This window comes from Asterias amurensis, chromosome 20 (assembly GCF_032118995.1).
Source record: "Asterias amurensis chromosome 20, ASM3211899v1".
NCBI lineage: Eukaryota > Metazoa > Echinodermata > Asteroidea > Forcipulatida > Asteriidae > Asterias > Asterias amurensis.
Genome location: NC_092667.1, coordinates 13,551,171 through 13,571,936, shown reverse-complemented (window position 1 = coordinate 13,571,936; position 20,766 = coordinate 13,551,171). Strand labels below are relative to the sequence as shown.

Sequence of the window (20,766 nt, the reverse complement as noted above, 5' to 3'; positions counted from 1 at the left end):
CCGACGGCCCAGGCCGGAGGGTTACGAGACTCGTTCGAGCGTAAACGGTTGATCTGGTCCAACACGTACAATTTGGACAGCTAGTCACCAGATTTGCCCCATTTTTACCACTTTTAAAAATCATGACACAAATTCTGAGGGTACTACCTTAATCCGCAACGTCTAATGCAGCCTGCCATAATACTCAAAACACCATTGAGGAAATATTTCGAAGAAAAATGGACAAAAACTTACCAGAATCGGAGCGAATTCACAGGTTCAAATGTCGAACCTGCGTGGGGCGGAGCTTCGGCTGTATGTGTGGGATGTGTGGTTCAAAAGGTCGTGGCAGTGCGTGGGGTGCGTTGTGTAGCCCGGCAAACTGTGCACATATGTGCGGTCCGAGGCTATTCCCGCTTGCGGACTCACATCACTACACGGGCGGACGGGATGTTATACTTATCAGCAACAACACAGTACACGTGTATGTACATTTACATGGTGTACAGTACTGTGGTGCATATCATATACATGTACAGTGCATTGTCCTATTTTACAAACGGGCCCTGATGACATGTCTTTTGATTTCCTTTTTTTTTTCATCTGTATTTTCATCAATTATTTATTCGTTTGTCCAGTTCCATTTGTAATCTTTTTGGATTTTATATAGTGTCTTTTTTTATTTAAGAAAGTGTTGTGAATACACCATGAATAGACCGATTGCGATACCAATGTTTACGTATGATCACGTGACCTACAGTACCCAAAGAAAAGGACAGATACACAGCAAAGACACGGGAGGATGGGAAGACTCGTACCAATGGACAAGAAATCGGCCGTATATAACTTTGTCTAGCTAAAAACGAAACCCTTTTTGTAAAGTTGAATGTTGTAACATAAATTTAAATCACACTTGCTGTTCTATATTTCCAGTATTCTATTAAAAAATAGGTTTCTTTTGAGATTATAAACTACGTGAGCTACTGATGTTTGAGCAAGCTCACGCGCCGTAGATTTTGCGCTGTGCACGGCTGAAGTCGGGCTGTGCCGTGAGCGAAGTTGTCCGACTCTAGATGAAAGCTATCCCTTCTAAAAAAAAAAATGAGGATTAAAATAAAGGGATTGGCAGCTTTTTCGGGAGAGGAATTTTATTGAAAGTATTGGCAGCAAATTCTTTACAATGAGGGTAACACTTGACACCGTGTGAACATTCTCGTGGAATTTCCTAGCTTGGTGGAAAAATGTGTTTACCCATCACTGTTCAGCCACCGCGGTAAGGTCGCATGTTACAAAGCCCTGAATATTCTTCAGTGATTTTAAGAAATTACACTTTCTTACAGGTCACGTGACGTTGCGCGCAATTGGTCTATATTATTGGTTCACTATTTATAATTTAGGCCTATTTTGTAAAGCGCCTTGAGCACAGGGAACTGTGCGCGAAATAAGTGTCCTACCAGTATTAATTATCTTCGTTGTACAACTAACAATAAGCGGGCGGAATTGTTTTTACACCACGGCCAGGGTTTTGGACAACATCGCGTATCCTGTTTTGCGACAAAAATACATTATCCGTAAGGCCGGTCGCACATTCCCTATTGGAAGATCATTTCAAAAACTAAGGAGGGAAGGAAAGCCAGAATTCCATATATTTATTCAACGGTGTTATGCACACATTAATATTATTTTTTTAAAGGATAGTAGGGGTCAAGGGATACTGTTTTTTTAACTTGTCATATGCCGCTTCCATTTTAATTTTCGGTAACCATGCTGCAGTGACTGGAACAATAGCTGTGATTTCGTTTTGCTACATACTTGCTTGCATATCATTGCATGTAAATTTAGTTGTTTATAGTGGCTCCAAACTGATTAAAACAACCTTAGGTTGGTAGACGTTTAACGATATTTTAAAACCCTAAATAAACAGAGCTTCTACAACGCACTCGATCACAACCCCAATACATGTACCTGGGATGGTCAAACGAAATCACTCAAGAAAAAAATAAGCTTGTCGGAGATCAAGCACAGACTTTAAAAATGTCATAAATATACACAGATAAGTTTAAAATACAAGATTGTATAATACAATTGTTTTAGCGGGTCATTTTCATATCTATAGACATAGAGCGAGGAAGCTTTTTTAAAAGTAAAGCGAGCACAGAAACTTAGAGGTCCTTATTTCGAAACCATGGCGTCGGCTTACGGTTCTTGCCGCAAGTTTACTATTCCTTATTTATTCTTCCGATGTACTTTTTACATTGTATTATTATTACTCACGTGCTCACGGCGCTTTACATTTACAAAAGTAGGCCTCGATTAGAAATAAACAAACAGGCAGTTCACAACACTTTCTTTAAAAAATATTATATAAAAAAGGGGCACTATATAAATTACAAAAAGAACAAATTGAACTGGACAAACGAAGCAGAAATATTAATGAAAATACAAATGATAAAAACAATTATGAAATCGAAAGGCATGTAGGTCACGTGATCATACGTAAACATTGGTATCGCAATCGGTCTGTTCATGGTGTATTCACAACACTTTCTTAAATAAAAAAAGACACTATATAAAATCCAAAAAGATTAAAATGGAACTGGACAAACGAATAAATAATTGATGAAAATACAGATGAAAAAAAAAAAAGGAAATCAAAAGACATGTCATCAGGGCCCGTATATAAAATAGGACAATGCACTGTACATGTATATGATATGCACCACAGTACTGTACACCATGTAAATGTACATACACATGTACTGTGTTGTTGCTGATAAGTATAACATCCCGTCCGCCCGTGTAGTGATGTGAGTCCGCAAGCGGGAATAGCCTCGGACCGCACATATGTGCACAGTTGCCGGGCTACACAACGCACCCCACGCACTGCCACGACCTTTTGAACCACACATCCCACACATACAGCCGAAGCTCCGCCCCACGCAGGTTCGACATTTGAACCTGTGAATTCGCTCCGATTCTGGTAAGTTTTTGTCCATTTTTCTTCGAAATATTTCCTCAATGGTGTTTTGAGTATTATGGCAGGCTGCATTAGACGTTGCGGATTAAGGTAGTACCCTCAGAATTTGTGTCATGATTTTTAAAAGTGGTAAAAATGGGGCAAATCTGGTGACTAGCTGTCCAAATTGTACGTGTTGGACCAGATCAACCGTTTACGCTCGAACGAGTCTCGTAACCCTCCGGCCTGGGCGGCCGTCGGGAGGAGGGTTACGATTATCGCAACTAGCTCCAACTAAAATTCCTGACTTTTTGATCATGATTCATTACACTGCTCCCGGTTGATTTAAATCCATTACTTTACGTGTCTGTCGACGGCAACCAGGCGAGCTGCTGCCCAGTCAGTCACGTGATATGTGTAAACGTTGCTACGGAAATGGGTTGTCTTCAGAAACTTTAACATTGAACCATATTATATTGTATAAATGCGTTTTTAATAATTATAAGTAAATCTTTGATGTATTATTCAACTCTAAAACTGTATTTATACATTTGTTAAGATAATACAAAAATAAACACCAACTTTATTAAACGCTGAAAGAGGAGAACGGACTTTTTAGCTGGTAAACGCTCAGTAAACTGCATCATTGCAGTTGAAATAAAATTTCTCTGCGTACCAGTGATGTAATCGTGGCGAAAGCAAGATGGCGACCCACTTAGCTGACCTGGATTTTCCTCCCTATGTCATAAAATGCGTCGACGAAACACACTTTCTGGTTGCCGGAGGAGGTGGTCAAGCACGAACGGGTGTTCCCAATGCAATAGTGAGTTAATTGTTGTTAAGATCTGAAAGAAATCAATTTTTAAAGGTTCAATTTGAGCTTCAAAAGGGAGCTCTTTTTGACAGTTTATCATGTGTTTAACCCAAACGCCTCTTTTTCCGACACTTGTTTGAGGATCGAATGACGATCGAGGTGGGCGGGGCGTACTACTCCAATGCCATGGCTCCGCGGTCAGTTGTCCCTGGCTGGTTGTCCCATGTCCCTAGCCTTACATCTCTGGGACCCGGTTCGATTCCCACTGGGGGCACTGTGTGCATTGGTTTTGGATTATTTTTCGTATGGCGCCACCACTTTTTCACTCATAATCATATCGAATGAAAAAGTGGTGGCGCCATACGAAAACTTTTTCCCAATGCCAGTGACTAGTGAGAAAGTTATATATTCAAATCCCCTAATTTTTTTTAAAGAACTACGAATGAGTAGGTCTAAATGACTATTAATATTGTTTCACTACCGTCTCCATGCTGACCTCTCATAAAAGTCATAGAAGTTGTATTGTCATTGTCAATGTCAGGAATGCCATCAAAGGATTTTTGACATCGGCAGTCGGAACTTCATAGTCATACATCTAACCTATTTACATTATTCAGTCATCAGGGTGCACCCCCAATGGTGAAGTGGGTCTGCTTCCCCCTCTCCCCCCAAAAACAAAAATTATAAATTAATAAATAAATAAAATTTAAAAAATTACAATTTCTTTTTAGAATCTTGGTGTAATAAATATCTCTTTCATTATTAAAGGAAATATTGGAGGTGCAGCGACGGGGTCACCGTTTGTTAACCGAGAGCAAGTTGAGATATGATACAGACAATGGGGAAGACAGAAGTGCCATCATGAACGCTGCTTTACGGTAGGTAAAGTAAGGCTTAAATTGACAAGTTAATTTGTCAGGTATGAAGTCTTGTAATATTATTTGAGTGAGAAATTGCCTCTTTCTCAAATACTATGTTACTTCAGACTGGAGGGAGCCATTTCTCGCAATGGTATATACTATCAACACCTCTCATTTGTTTGTTACAAAGTAAGTCAATTATTTTAGTAATTACCAATAGTGTCCAGTGCCTTTGATTCACTCTACAGGTTTGATGGCAAGGAGTACCTTCTAGCAACGGGAAAAGAAGAAAACTGTCAATTCTATAAATTTGTCAAAGCTACAAAAGTGTTGGAAGAAGATGGGGAAGACGTAGGGGTTTCTCAAACAACCCATAAAAACGATAAAGGAAACGATGCAGGTGAGAGACAACATTTTGATTCAGAGATGAGAATTTTCAGACTTTTTTCTGTATGTTAGATCTTTTCAAGCCTGCCTGGTCAACATTAAAATGCTGTATTTTTCTCCTTGTTAAAGGGTTTTGATACCTTTCGTAGATCCAGTTTTTGACCATGACATGACTCCCTATTTACTGTGAATGAAGATGTTTGTAATATAATTTACCTCTAGAAGTTTCAGCTTCATTAGTCATCAAGTTTTTGAGAAAAGGGTGAAAATACAGGTCAATATTTTCATGGAAATAAACTGTTCCGATGTAAATTAAGCATTATGTCTAACCGCAAAGCAGTAGTTTCAAATGTGTATACTGCCCAATAAGTATTGCGATTGCTTTGTTTCCCTGTCCACGTTTTTTTGTACCAGGAACAAGAAAACGAAAGAAGGGAAAGGATTCCAAACAACCCACCAACGCAAACAACTCCAAGCCAAGTACTAAGCCCCAAGAGACGGAGGAAGACTCTAAACCATCGGACAATAATTCCAAAGAGCCCACCCTTGTGACAACGTTTGAGATTGAGAGGTTAGAGTCGGTCCAGACGGACTTCACCGAGGGTGAGAAGTACCAGAAGACAGTCTGCTTCTCTCCAAATGGACTGTTTTTCACTGCGGCTGGAGCCGATGGGCACATACGAATGTGGTCTGTAAGTAAAGTGTTTTATTTATAACACACCACCAGCACAATTAGCGCCAATAACAGATGAGTATGATACGAGAAGAAACGCTCCGTTTTAGATGCGGGAGGAAAACCCAAAACGGGGAGAACCCACAATCTAGGCCCAATTTTTCACAGAGCTGCTAAGCAGATAATACTGCTTGACAAATTTCTTTGCTAAGCAAAAAACTGAGTGGGACACCAGTCACAACAATGTAAACCAAACGTAAGTTGGCTGGTAACCTGTTTCTGTTAAGCAATACTTTTCTGTGCTAAGCAATTTTTTATTTTTTTTTTGCTAACAGGCTTTATGAAATTCTGCCCAGGAGGATAAGGACGTTTCTTTTACTAGACAATTTTCAATTAATGTCTTCTTCTTGTTCCTCTTTAAGTATCCTTCTTGTGAGCAGCTGTACGAGATCAAGGCTCACTCTAAAGAGGTGGATGACATCATCATTAATCCCCTAGGAAACAGGGTAAGGATAAACAATCGTTTCTTCGGAATTCCTTATCTGTACATACTTCACCTGTAAACCTCAAACGCTATTCGTTTTTGAATGTTATAATTCCTTTCACACTACAATATCTAACACAGAGAAAAGTTAACCCAGTTCCATGCTAACACCAAAAGTAGTGGCTTAACCCTAGTCCTGGGCAGGGTTCAATTTTACCCCGGTAGATAAATGATAGCGCTGTCTCGCTCAGTGACCCTTCAACACTGTTGACTTGAGATACACAAATTAAATTTGTACAGGTTCTATCGGTGGTTGTCGACGTCTGGGTGTTATGTTTGTAACTTTGTCAGGTTGGCAGGAGTAGTTGACAAACATAAAGTCTTAACGAGGACAAGAGGAACCGAGTGACAAATGTATCAGTAAATGCATTTTTATGAGAGACCGCATTGATATATTTCTGATCCTCTCTTTTGTAGCAAAAATAGAACAGTTGTTTCAATGTCCAGGACCACTTTCTGTGGAATGGGCCATCGATATTTTTTCTGATCCTCTCTTTGTAGCAAAAATAGAACAGTTGTTGGCCACTTTAAATTGTGGTACTACTGGCGGCCAGCTTTTAATCAAAGAAGATAAAATTCCCAGAAGAAAGGCTCTCGTTATAGAACCCAGACCGTCAACAAATCTTTTCGTTTACTTGGCCCTATAGCTGGTATCCGTGTCTAGAGATTCAACCGCTTCAGTGTGGAAAACAATAGACGGAAGCAAAGTTTGCGATCTGAAATGGGATGGGTTACCTGCCGAGCAAGCCAGTGGGTACAGGGTCAGATGTTGTAGGTGAGTACAGTTGGCTAAGCAAATTTTATCTAATACAGCTAAGCAAATTTTATCTAATACAGCTAAGCAAACTTTATGTTCTCTGTTCAAATCATGTCATGCTCCCAATAGGTCTCTCTCGTTGTTTATAGTTAAACTTTTATCTTGCTTTCATACTTGCTTGTCGAGTGATGTCCTTGAATCCGATGGTTCCCCCAAGCCTTATGTCCCCCATTGCCGACTTAGAATCTGCTGATTCCAGACCCGTGTCCATTTTAAGAATGTCAGTGTACGTTAGTGCAGGTCTACCAGGTTTCCTCCTCCCGTCCTATAAATATATAACTCTAGGGGTTACCAAAAGGTGGAAATGTCATCATTTTAACATACCTCCTGAAATTTTGACCCCTCATTTTAGACCTTTTGTGTGTACTTGTTTTTTTGTCAATAGAGGGCGGTATATAAGATGAGTGGTTAACCATCAACAGCAATGTCATCATTTCAACATGCCTCCTGAAATTTTAACCCCTCATGTTAGACCTTTTGTGTGTACTTTTTTTTCTAGGTTTGGTTTCATAGAGAATGACCCCAGTAAGTCCAGTATGTACACAATTCACGTCCCTCGAGTCCAAGGCAAAAAGAAGAGCTCCTATCTGACACGATGGAATTCCCTCAAGTTCACCACAGAGAAGACAGTCTGTACAGGAACAGATGCACTGTCAGCAATAAACATTAGGTAAGATGGCCATCATCACTTAGGCTGTGTTCATCCAGATCACCAGGGTCCAATTTCATAGAGCTGCTAAGCACAGCAATTTGCTTAGCGTGAAATTTCTTCCTTGATAAAAACAAGATTACCAACCAAATTTCCACGTGATTTTCAGGATAAGCAAACAACAGCTAAATACCGGTAACAAGCTTAATGCAACAAATGGAAATTTGGTTGGTAATCCTGTTTTTATCACGAAATATATTTCTTGCTAAGCAAATTTCCGTGCTTAGCGCTTTATGAAATTGGGCCCTGACCAAATCACCACACTAGATCATGGGGGATGTTGGGATGTGTACCCCACTTCCTCCTTGTTCTATGTGTTGCTTTTCTACAGCCCCCACCCCCCCCCCCCCCATGAAAACAGTGTTTTTGACAACGATGGGGCTACCCTGTAAAAATAATACTTAATAATAATAATAATTTTGTTCTAATTCATTGCAGTCATAGCGGTAATTATGTAGGCGTGGGAACAATGGGAGGTTCTATTGGAATCTACATCTCTTTCAGTTTAAAAGTAAGTTGGTATGAACCCATTTAAAAACAGTACTGTAAAATAAACGCACACAAGGCTGGTACAAGCAGAATGTGTAAGCCTTGTGTGTATTTGAGCATTTGAATTGTCCATTGTGTTTGTCATTTTTATTTTGCTTTTTGACCATGATTTTGACATTTTGATTTTGATTTTAACTATTTTCTAACAGTATTGGAAAAAACCTTCCGATGCTCTTGTTTATTATTTTCTATCTTACAGCTTGGAATAAAATGTATTATTATTGTTATTATTTCTTGACATTTCTATTTTGCAGAAACTCCGCCTAGTGAGGGATGTCCATGGGATATTCGTGACGGGTCTGTGTTTTATTCCGATGACCAAGACGACCAGAGAGCTACTTGGTGATTTGGAAACGGCCGTCTTGAGTGTTTCAGCCGATAAAAAAGTATCAGTTGTTGCTATCGAGCCCTCAAGTAAGTTTTGTTTTAGACAATACGTACCTTTAGATTTTAAAAACGTTCAATTGTTTTTAAATACTATTTAACTGTAATAGATAGAAATTTGCAACAGGGATAAAGAATATTTATATTGGTTCTTCATAGCACTGTATACTCAGTACTTTCCGGAGCTCTGTGAAAAACATCACAAGTATAATAATACTCTAGTTAGTATAAACTGCTCTAGAATTGCAAGGGTCGTGGGTTCGAATCCCACCAGAGTAATATGCCTGTGATTTTTTTTTACAGAGCTCGTGAAAGTACTGAGTTTACAGTGCTTACACACATCGGTGTGTAAATGAATATATACATGTAGATAACAATAAATACAATAGAACTAGCATGTGAAAATTTCATTTCATAAGGTGGTAGCGTTTTTGAGATATCGCTGAAACTCCAGAGTGGTTCTGTCCCTGCAGAAAGAGTAATCAGCCGGTAGAATACACAATCTGAGAAACTTATTTTTGATTTATTTATTCATTCTTGCATTTTTTACATTGACGCTTACAAATGTTTCTGTCTTTCGTTCATTTTTCTCCGCAGTGGAATTTCCAGCTTGGCTGATGTTCGTCGGTGCATTCCTCCTCATCGTGCTCATCATCACCGGACTAGGTGCTCTGGGATTTAACCTTTGAACTCTGACCTCTAAGGGTTCAGCAGATTATTTTTGATGATTCAGGTGACTTTTAATTTCAGGAATAAGACAACTTGGTACCTGAGACTTAGCTCCTTGGGACAAGGTGTCCCTTAGCCTCCTTGGGTAACGGTCCTCATTCAAGTCTGTTTGGCGCTAGTTGCTCCGCCTCAGGAAGTGGAATTTGGACATCTTCCTGGACTTGATCTTTCCAGCGCAATGGTGGGCGTCCTTGTTGGTCTGGTGTGATGAAATATTGGAGTAGAATTGGTACCTCGTTAATTAATGTGCTGTTTGAATACCACCTGAGTAATCCTAGGGTTTTTTTCGTGCCGGCCTTGCAAAGCAGTGAGTGTTGGGCTCTTGTACCATCATCATAAATAAACACTTGATTAACAAAATCTATAAGTGTTTGGGCTAAAGGCGTTGAAGTACAAGTTCAAATGAGAATCTGATTATCAAGGTGTATCTTCAGAATGTGACTTTCTTAACTGCCGTTTCTATTGCACCCTCTAGGGGTCACACAGCAGGCCGTTGCCCTCAAAAAGAACATAAATATTTCCAGGAATCCAGAATTAGTAGTGTATTGATGAAAGTCATGTTTTTTATGATTTGTTTTTTTCTCTTCTGTTTAAAACAGAAAGTATCTCTCAATCAATCCCTTGGCGACAACCAATTCTTGTTTTTGTCTGGATTTTCATAACAGATGTGTATTATGTGGGGATTGGATTGGTCATGATAAGAGTGTGCTGTTAACTACATGTATTTCATGTTTATTTATTGTTTTTGTTAAAAATATAACAACTTTGAAAGTTAATATGCACTATTATTGCATAGTTGGGCCAAGTATAACAGTGCTGTTTAAAGGGGGATGTGTGGCCATGATTATAGCAGGCTTTTGGTTGCACATAAAATTATCTCCTGTCACAAAGAACAATATTATTGATTTACTCCTTTCCTAAAAACTGTAGCATTTTAATCAAAACTATTTCAAGGGAGGTTTCCCACCATTAGGCCTTATATTTATACCATTTAAGTAATGTCCAAATCTGTGAACATTTATATTTTCATCTTATAAATAATGTACACACCCTTTGAGTCCGATTTCTTATTTTTATTTTTACTTGGGACAAACTTTTCTGGAATGTATATTTAAAGTCAATATCATGTGTACATGTATGTCAGTCCATGTACAGTACTCGATAAAATGTTCCCTACTTCTTTTCCAAAGGACCAAACATCATGCCTAAAAATACACATACCATCGTTGTGGCAATTTCGTGTGCCCTTTACAATTTTCTTTACCAAGCAATTACGCGGTTGCCAACCTAAAGTCTACTCCAGTGAGTCTATATTTATTGATTGCCGAGACAAGGCCGCAATTAATAATTACACAAATTATTCACTGTGAAGGAGAAATAATATGCACTCTTTCTAAGAAGCGGACATGTTTTCTTTCCCATTTAAAATCAATAAAACTAAAGTGAGGCTGAGAGGAAAAATAGACTGGTACCTTTGTTCGTATGATGAGAATCAACATTTAAAATCGATGGGTGTATGCAAGGAACCTGAACTCGATAGTTGCAGCTTCTCATTTCTCCACACTGTTGTATTGTTTTCAATGCTTGTGGTAGTTGCCCTTTTTATGCATTTTCAAAACCTTTTTGAATAGAAGAATTCCTGAAGACATGCACATCTGTCAAATTCTCACGCCAAATTAGCAGTACTATGAAACATGTATGGGTTTATTGATTTAAATGAGAACAAACATCTTAAGCCATGTAAAGAGACTTGCAAGTTTTTCATTACTACAGCTACATCATTGGTAATTAAAAGGCCTTGGTAGAGGGAGAATACATTAACAATTCATTGAACTAGGTTGTTTGTGAGAATTGATGTGCAGAACATAATTTGTGGACTTACTTTACACATTATGAAGTATTTATGGGGTTGACTCAAATGAGGACAGACATTTTGAATTGGAAAGGGAGACTTGCAACATAAGAGTCTCGAAATCAAGCATCTGAAAGCACACAACTTCGTGTGACGGGTGTTTTTTCTTTATTATCTCACAACTTCGATGACCAATTGAGCTCAAATTTTCACAGGTGTGTTATTTTATGCATATGTTGAGATACACCAAGTGGGAAGACTTGTCTTAGTGTCCAATGTCTTTAACGATGTTATTTGTTGTTAAAAACAAAACGTACAACATACAAAACATGAGCCATTTTTGTAACTCTAAGTTAAAAAGCGGTGACAGGCAAAAAAATTGCGCACGCAGTTTTTAGTTTCAGGCGCGGGTGTGATGCAAAGCCTCATCATTATAGAATCGATTTAATATGCCTGTGCTTTTTTCCACAGAACTCGGGTAGTGAGTAGTGCTAACACACATCGGTGTACATGTATATGGGTAGAAACCAAAATGAATAGAATGAAACGTTTACCCATTATGAAATACTGACAGGTTTTATTTAAAAGAAGTAACGAGTGAAGAAGACAGACTAGAAACATTCCTGCTGTGCGATTCTGTAAGCATTTCAACTTTTTAAATGTTAGCGCCCTTTTGATAGCATTCCAGGGCAGTTTTCTTTTCAGAGAAAAGTATTTCAGAAACGTCAAATGTTTCTTAGTGTTTTCTGTTGTATGAGGTGTAGTGCCTATATTACTACCACCCCACCCTATCCATGAACTGTAAATACAAAAATAAAGGACAACTGTTGTACATATTATTTCATCGTAAAATTACTCAAAATATTATTATATATAGCCTAATGTTGTAGCAGACATCACTAGTTTAAAACAGTACTAATTAACTGTTAATTATTTTAACGTGATTATGCTTTATTGATCATGAGTGAGTTCAATGATTTCGGAACATGATAGATAACTCCAACTGTGTTTATATCTCTGATTATTTTGATTTGATTGATTACAAACATGGTTGTAATAAAGATTTTGCTATGGTGCAAAATGTTCTATGAAATAACTGCCATTGTCCACAATGAATCATTATTTCGTAAGCCCCCCCCCCCTTTGTGCAGTAGACCGTGCGTTAAAGTTAAATGGAAGCCAAGAGCAGAGGCAGTGGACACTATGTGGTAATTATTAGCATAAAACCTTACTTGGTGACGAGTAATAGGGAGAGGTTTAGTAGTATAAAACATTGTGAGAAACGGCTCCATCTGAAGTGTAGTAGTTTTCTAGAAAGAAGTAATTTGATTTCGAGACCACAGATTTAGTATTTGATGTCCCGAAATCAAGCATCTGAAATCACACAACTTCGTGTGTTTTTTCTTTCATTTTCGCAACTTCGACGACCGGTTGAGCTCAAATGTTCACATGTTTGTTATTTTATGCATGTATTGAGATACACTAACTGTGAAAGATAGTCTTTGACAATTGCCGATGAAAGGTTTGAACTTGCTCAAGTCAACCAAATACCTTTTCAAAATGTAATTATATATCTCTATGGCAACCTGGATAGCCAGTCACGTGCCCAGTTTATTGTTGGTATTGTTGTTGATTGATGTTTTGCCGAAACCATCCTTGCCCCTGCATCAATTGTATTATTCTCCACTTGACTCTGTCTGCGAACGCTCAATAAACATGCAAGGATCCGGATGAGTGATGCATAATTGACCCTCGACTCCAGCAATTAACTTTTGCAATTAATTTGATTGATTTAGCATTGTTGCAGGAAACTGCTATTAAATTCATACTTGATGAGATACTGTAAGTGGCTATAACAACCATTGAAAGGACGTCCATTTAATTTAAGGCAAGGTAATGTATATTGATAGTTTTATTATTCTTAACTAGGCCTATCGCAATTAAAGAAGAAAAAATCCCCAACTTTAATGCCCGATTTTTTTATTTTTTTTTAATAGTCTTCATAAGACGTATCCACATAATTGGATAAAATTTCCAGAAATCCAGTATGTTTTGTGTATTGTGAACCAACGAGCGGAACAATAAACTGATCGTACACTCTCCTGGCACTCTCCCGAAAACCAATTAATATTAGTACTCTACTCGGTGGGCGTTTTATACGGGGAGGCTTTGAAACCTTCCAGGTGAAGGGTGACATTGAGGCAAGGCATTGAGGGTTATTCACCGTGGTTTATTGATTGCTCCTCACCCGTTGGTGTCCCACATCAGCCACTGGTTTCTGTGATATAGAATTGCCGTTGTCGCATGCAATTTTGTCCTCTACGCAATACTATCCGGAGGACATTATTGCATATGCAATAATGTCAGCCGGACGGTTTTGCATATACAATCGTGTCCGCCCGGACGCTTCTGCATGATGCAATTGTGACCGCCTGGACACATTTATATATGCAGTTGTGTCCGCCCCCGTGCAAAACCGTCCTTGCAGTAAATTAAACGCCCTTAGTCGACGGAACACGTTCGCCATTTTGTTTACATGAATGACATGGGAAATGTTCGGCCGTTGTGTATTCGCTGCAATTGCATATGCAAAAGTGTCCGTAGCGGACAGTATTGCATGGCGGGCACAATTGCATCTGACACCGACACAAATGTTGTCCGGATTTTTTGTTTAAGGATTTCCTTCTTTTGATCGATTTAGAAGAACAAAATAATTTCCCGATTGAAAAGCAGTGGCAATTTCGTAGCGCAGAACAAATACCTTACTGCAAAAAAAAATATTAGTGGCAGAAAAAAATTAACCCCCCCCCCTCCCCCCAGCAGTGAAGGAGTGACATTGAGTGTTGTGCAGCGTGGCTTATTGATCCAGCTGCAGGGTCCCTCCTCACCCTTGAGTGTGATCGAACCCTCCCCCCCCCCCCTCCGACCCTAAGTGGGTGGATCAAGGCCTGCCCCAAGATATAAAATAAAGTGACACAAGTTAAATACGACAGATCATTGTCTTTAACCATCCGACTATAGTTCAGAGTGTGTTTAAGATCAACAAAAACGACACAACTTAGACTAGAGAGTGACGGTTTCGAGAGGTATGTGGGTTTTTAATTTACGTTTCAGTGTTTTGAGTTTGTCTGATGTGCTGTCTCCCTAATGAGCCTTTTTGGCTCAAAGGCAAATTCGACGACCAATGGAGTCAACACTTTCACAGATTTGTATATGCATTATGTTGGGATGCACCAAGTGAGAATACTGGTCTTTGACAATTATTTCCACAGGTGTCCAGTGTCTTAAAATTGAATAAGTCTCATTGAAAGTAGCCGCGGAAAACTGAGTTTAAATAGAAATATTTATATGAGATTGTCCGCAGTGTAGTTGTTAAAGTGTTTACGGAGGTTGCGCAAACTGCAACAATTTGAGTTCTTTATTTTGTATTGGTTTATTGTAATTTGGGTTTTTAATTTTTTTTTCCTTCCACTATAAAGCATGATGAAGAAGTTGGGAACATTCACATGTGTGGCAGTTCTGCATATCGTCTTATTGACTGCACCAGGTATAAACTCTTAAAAATATTTAAACAATTTTCTTTTAGACTCGGACTTTAATCAATGTTTAAATTTTTTGTGAAATAATAATTTAAAGTGGCATTAGAAATACACAAATAACGCAATCATGCAAGCAATTACATGATAAGACAGCCTTTCAAAGCAGCATCTGTTTAGAACTTTATGATGTATTTTCGAGGCTTTGTACTTTTCATTTGCAGGATTGTTTACCTTTTGTGGCATGAAGTCGTTTAGTGAGATACAGATTGTTATTGTTTTTCTTATCCCCCCCCCCCCTTCTTGGGGTTGGGTTGGGGGTGGGGGTGGGAGAGTGGGTCCCCTGTTGTATTTGTTTAGCGTAATGTAAACATTTTTTGAGACTTTCTGTCCACCTTTTATTCGCAGGATGTTTTGCCATTGGTCCAATATACAACATGACCAACAACGAAACAGGACTTCGGTTTATGGTCCTGGACAAGGCAGACGACGCCGACACTGTGACCGAGGCGAGAGTGAAATGCAGGGCGATTCACATCCTAGCGGACGTGGCAGAACTCACCAATGCTAGCGATGACGTCATTGTTCAACGACTAATGAGTATTGCTGATGATCTGTATGTAGTTATGTTTTCTTTTAACAACTGATGAAAAAAAACTTGTTCATTAAACTTTCATGACCCGATTTTTGCTGAAAGATTTTTTTAACAGTTTTTTGAATGTTTTAGTCTGAACGAACTTGATGGTTGTACACACAAAAAATGTAAACGAAAATACTCAAAAAATTACTTTACCTTAAAAGGCACTGGACACTAATGGCAATTACTCAAAATAATGGGTGCGTTCGTTTAGCTTCCCTGTGGGTCGACCCCCGGTGTGTGGCGTTTTTTTATCCCAGGACGAACGTAGGTAATTATCTGCACACGTTTGTCCTGGGAAAAAAAAACACGCCACACACCGGGGTCGACCCAGGGGTGGATTTCACAAAGAGTAAGGACTAGTCTTATCTCGAGTTAGGACCAGTTACTCGTCCTAACTTAGGACTATCCATGCAATTTGTATATCTCCTAGGACTAGTCCTAAGTTAGGACTAGTCCTAACCCTTTGTGAAATCGACCCCAGGGAAGCTAAACGAACGCACCCGATGGTTGGCAAGCATCAAAAAAACTTACTTGGTAAAACGAGCAATGGAGAGCTATTGATAATGTGAGAAACGTCTCCCTCTGAAGTAACGTAGTTTTTGAGGAAAATGTAATTTCTCACTCAACTACTAAAAGTCTTCTCAGGCCTGAAGTTTTTCATAGGCATCTGAAAGCATACCAAAAAAAATCCCTCATTATTCTTTTGCAACTTCGATGACCTACTGAGTCCAAATTCACAGAGTTTTTTATTTCGTGCATAATATGTTGGCATACAAAGTGGGAATACTGGTCTTTGACAATAACCAAACTGATCCATGTGCCTTTAAAAGTCTCGGCTTATTAAAAGCTGACGACTTTTTGAATTGCTTATTGTCTGTTTTTAGATCTGGCAACCACTGGCTCGGTATTTCCGATGTCTTGATCGAAGGGACGTTCACCTCTCTCCGGACCGGACAGCGCTTGACCTACACCGCCTGGAAGGACGGCGCAGCACCCGTAGACAGTAACAAGAACTGCGCTGTCCGAAACTCCGAAAACGGGGAGTGGGATCACGATGCTTGCCACGGCGGGAAAGGCGTGCTCTGCAGTCTTCCTGACCCGATCCCCCCGATCGGTGAGGCACTGATACCTGGCGGTGATGATCCACAAAAAGGTATTCCAATTTCCAAACCCTGAATACATTGACTTCATTTCATGGTTCTTTTTTTATAGAACAAAGGAGTGAAAAAAACACTAATTTTGTCCGCCGTACCACTCTTGCAAAGAGCATGATGGCGGATAACTCGAGTGAGAGTGACAGACGGGTAATAGGGAAAGACGGGTGATATTAGTGAAAGACGGGTACTTTCAACTCTATAAGAGTGAAGTTCGCTCAAAAGGAGTGACACAGATTGACTTTCACTTCCAATAGAGCGAACCTGACACCACTCGGACAAGAGGGTGAAATTTTCACTCTAAGAGAGTAACCCCCCCCCCCCCCCCCCGCCGTCTACCCGGCCTGGTTAAACGGGCCTGACTTATGAAGCATTTCGATAAACAATTCACTCCTGAAGGAATGTGGTTTCAGAGACAGGGAGTCAACAACATTTCAATCTGACAAACGTTTTGGCATGAAACGTTTGAAAGCCTCTCAGACGTCAAAATCCTTTATTTCGGTGTGGAGGATGTATAGAATTTGGAGCATAATTATGCATGGGTTAAATCTACTGCGGGTCATTGTACAACTTAACTATTAGTCTCAGCTTGGCCGGTAGGCTGTATATTCTAAAAAACTACGTAGTGAGTCACTAGTGACTTTAAATCTTTTTAAAGCCACACCCGCACAAAATTTTTGACAAACAGTGAGACCGTCATGCTAGCGCAGTTTGGCGTTGTTTCAATCCCGCTCCAGTCAATTGTCTTTATCAACCCCAAACTGTCTTCGTGTAAAGGTACACCGATATCCATGAGAACTTTCTGTATAGGTATAATTATTTATCTCTAGAAACATTGTCATTTTTGTACAGATTGTCTACCAACATGGATACCCTACAACAATTCCTGTTATTTTTTCCATCCACGTGGGAACAACATGAACTTCGATGATGTCATTTTAGAATGTCAGGGTGGTGGAATGATGGGTCAGGGTGGTGAAATGATGGTCCCGTACTCGCCAGAAGATGTCAACTTTCTGAAGCTGAATGGACAGTTGTCTGGGTAAATAAAGAATAACAATTTAAAGGCAGTGGACACTATTGGTAATTGTCAAAGACTAGCCTTCACAGTTGGGGTATTTTAACATTATGCATAAAATAACTAACCAGTGAAAATTTGAGCTCAATCGGTCATCAAAGTTGAGAGATAATAATGAAAGAAAAAGCACCCTTCTCACACGAAGTTGTGGGCGTTTAGATGGTTGATTTCAAGACCTCAAGTTCTAAATCTGAGGTCTCGAAATCAAACTTGTGGAAAACTACTTCTTTCTCGAAAACTATGGCACTTCAGAGGGAGCCGTTTCTCACAATGTTTTATACCATCAACCTCTCCCCAATAATACTCGTCACCAAGAAAGGTTTTATGCCATTATTTTGAGTATTTACCAATAGTGTCCACTGCCTTTAAAATAGATAAAATAATTATTAGCTGTTGTAAACACTAACTATTTTTTATAAGAATGGACTACTGTGATTTTGTTCTTTCTTAACAGCCTCTCAAGTATCTGGCTTGGTATTTGGTATAAAGAACACGGTACAGGAAACTACAGCAGCGTCTATTCGTCCGGAGGAGCTACTCTTTATTTCAACTGGGATAGCGGCGAGCCCAATACTAACACTGGCCGCGATAACTGCGTCGTCATGGAAACTGACAGCAGTCTCTTCAAAGCAAAATCATGTACAGAAAATCACGGCATTGTGTGTAAGGATTTCCAAGGTATGTTTGGTTGCAAATATTATATGAGTTCGTTCTGTTTGTTTGTTTATTTCGTATAGTCTGTTGTTATTGTACGTCAGATGCGCTGGTCAAAACAAATTGGAGCGCTTTGGGCGTTTGAAGTATGCGCGATTGCGCGGCACCCGGCGTCTTATTCACCCAATACAGGTTCTTTACACGGAGGAGCACAGACTAGAGTGGTGCATCAGATGCATACAGCCTCGTCCCCACAATACAGCTTGGTCGAAACTGATCGATGTCGACGGCGGCATGCAAGGCGGCTGTGATGTTGGCGTCCCTGGACGTTACTCAAGAATAAAGGTAGGCCAAAAGTTGTAATTTTCGAACTTAAACTTTGTGTGCGTGTTCTTGTGAAAACATGCACAAACCAGCGCTTGTGTGGATAATGGATCATGCTGTAATTTGAAAATTTGCAGTATTTTTTTAAATTCCATTAAAATCATTTTGCTGGGTGCTCACTGGTCGTCTAATAATAGTGTCTGATCTGATCGGGTGGATAATATTAATAAAGGAAACCACCAGTTGTACTTGTGTGATCTATAATTAGTGTGATTAGTAGGTCATAATCGAATTAACAAAAATACTTCAGTTATGGTGTTGTTAGAATAAAAAATCACTGCGGAAAAACACGTCTCTGCACATGGAGGGAGGTCAGAAATAAAATAATTGCCCTACTTGCCCCAAGAAATAAAACGTGTGGTGTGCGTCACTGCGAAAGAGGAACAAGGTTCCTCGAGGTTCCTCGATTGGGCCCGGCCGACCGCTCTGCAAGCCGGTGCGCACGGTCATCAGCGGCGGCCGTGACCTAAACTTTGCCGAGAGAAGCTTGACTTGAGCTATACATGTATGATAAGGAACTGTCAAATTTAGACCCAATTCCTCACCAAAATAAACAATTTCACGCGGCGACTAGATTTTGTAAACGGTTTTATTCAATACCTTGTCTAAGACATCTCCCCGCGGCCCCACCCCAACACCCAATATTGTCCCGGGTGATTTATTTTTATTATGTTAAGTATATAGCATTGCCAAACTGAGATTATTGTTCCTGATTTTTGTTTTCAAGGATTCCCTTTGTTAATTGGCTTAGAAGACATAATTCCACATTGAAAAGCACTATACGACACATTGAAAATTTTGATGCACTCATACAGAACAAAAATTAATGTTAATTCTCTCTGACCTGCTCGTCAACAGGTCAGGCTTGCTTCCCATATGCCTCTCTTTCTGTCCATCTCTTTATCAATTACCGGTAATTATATCACATATCGGAGAAAATTGCAATAAATAGTTACCTGAGATTTAATAAGTTGGAACAAAATAATAAATATAGGCCTAAGGTCTGACCTTTTTTAAAACTTATTGTGCCTAGACCTGGCACCGGGCCGAGAACATTTTTTTTTTTTTTCCGGCGACAGATTATTGAGCTCAATTATTAACTAGGGCTCTACATCATCCACAGGCATATCGGCTGATTTACCCACAAAAGCCTCATAATTCCTGCAAATAGAATGGATGTTCTAACATTTATAAATAGTATAGCCATTATAAATGTTGTTTGCTTCCACTTAAGTCTATAAATAACCATGTTCATGTTAAAAGCCAATGATAAACTCGGGACGTACTTTGTTGGCCGAGACCAAATTAAAGAAACAGAAAATCAAAGTCAGGTGTTGGGTCCTCCACATTTCCCTTTGTCCAAACCAATATGAATGTGAATCAAACAAGAAAAATGTTTTTATTTTATTTCTTAGATCGGTAAGTATATTAGAAATTAATCTTGGATTCCATCTGGCTAATTTGGGGATTGTATGAGTGATCTGGGATGGTTCGGGGAGTTTTCAACCGGGGAGGGAATTACTTTATTTCCCGGGTGCACCAAGTCGCCGGTTGTGACTCCTTCCGGTCGTCGTTCGTTGAGCCTGGATATTATTAGTGTCAAAAACTACTTTCAAAACTATGAATTAAACGATATTTGAAAACATCCATTGAGGTCATGCAACTTCAAAATACTAATTTGTGAGTATTTTGGTCATTTAACAGTTCATGTAAACTAAAAACCAACGATTTTCTGGAATAATGTTTTGGAGTTGAACAAAAACAATAACGAAACTTAAAAAAATCATGGCGTCGGCTGCAGAATTTGTTACTTTGACCACCAAGTTTATACTCTAAATTCCGCCTGAAGTCGATGTTGTTTTTTGACGTATTTCTCAAAAATTGAAGATTACATATCAAGTTATAATTGTGTCAACGTAAATAAAATGAAAACTTATGGATTTTGTAGTAAAACTCAGTTAATTTTAGGTTGTGATTATTTTTTTTTCTGATTTTTAGTTGCACGTAAATTTTCCAATTGAACGTGAATAAATCCATTGGAAATCTTTACACCAGAAAACGCATTGA

The 20,766-nt window shown here is 39.2% G+C and overlaps 2 protein-coding genes across 2 annotated transcripts; both read left to right on the top strand.

Annotated features, from left to right (window-relative positions):
* Positions 1-2,939: 2,939 nt before the first annotated feature.
* Positions 2,940-12,316, top strand: LOC139952749 (guanine nucleotide-exchange factor SEC12-like). Its single transcript, XM_071951975.1, has 11 exons — positions 2,940-2,959; positions 3,615-3,758; positions 4,518-4,627; positions 4,858-5,009; positions 5,411-5,688; positions 6,092-6,175; positions 6,861-6,988; positions 7,530-7,700; positions 8,178-8,250; positions 8,543-8,702; positions 9,270-12,316. Exons 2-11 carry the CDS (start codon positions 3,639-3,641, stop codon positions 9,359-9,361), a joined length of 1,368 nt encoding a protein of 455 aa, XP_071808076.1. The 5' UTR covers positions 2,940-2,959; positions 3,615-3,638; the 3' UTR covers positions 9,362-12,316.
* A 2,910-nt stretch (positions 12,317-15,226) lies between these two features.
* On the top strand, positions 15,227-20,707 carry LOC139952724 (macrophage mannose receptor 1-like). The gene is made up of 6 exons (XM_071951925.1): positions 15,227-15,405; positions 16,314-16,582; positions 17,436-17,625; positions 18,116-18,339; positions 20,115-20,118; positions 20,698-20,707. The coding sequence occupies exons 1-6, from the start codon at positions 15,227-15,229 to the stop codon at positions 20,705-20,707; spliced, it is 876 nt and encodes a 291-aa protein (XP_071808026.1).
* The last annotated feature ends 59 nt before the right edge of the window (positions 20,708-20,766 follow it).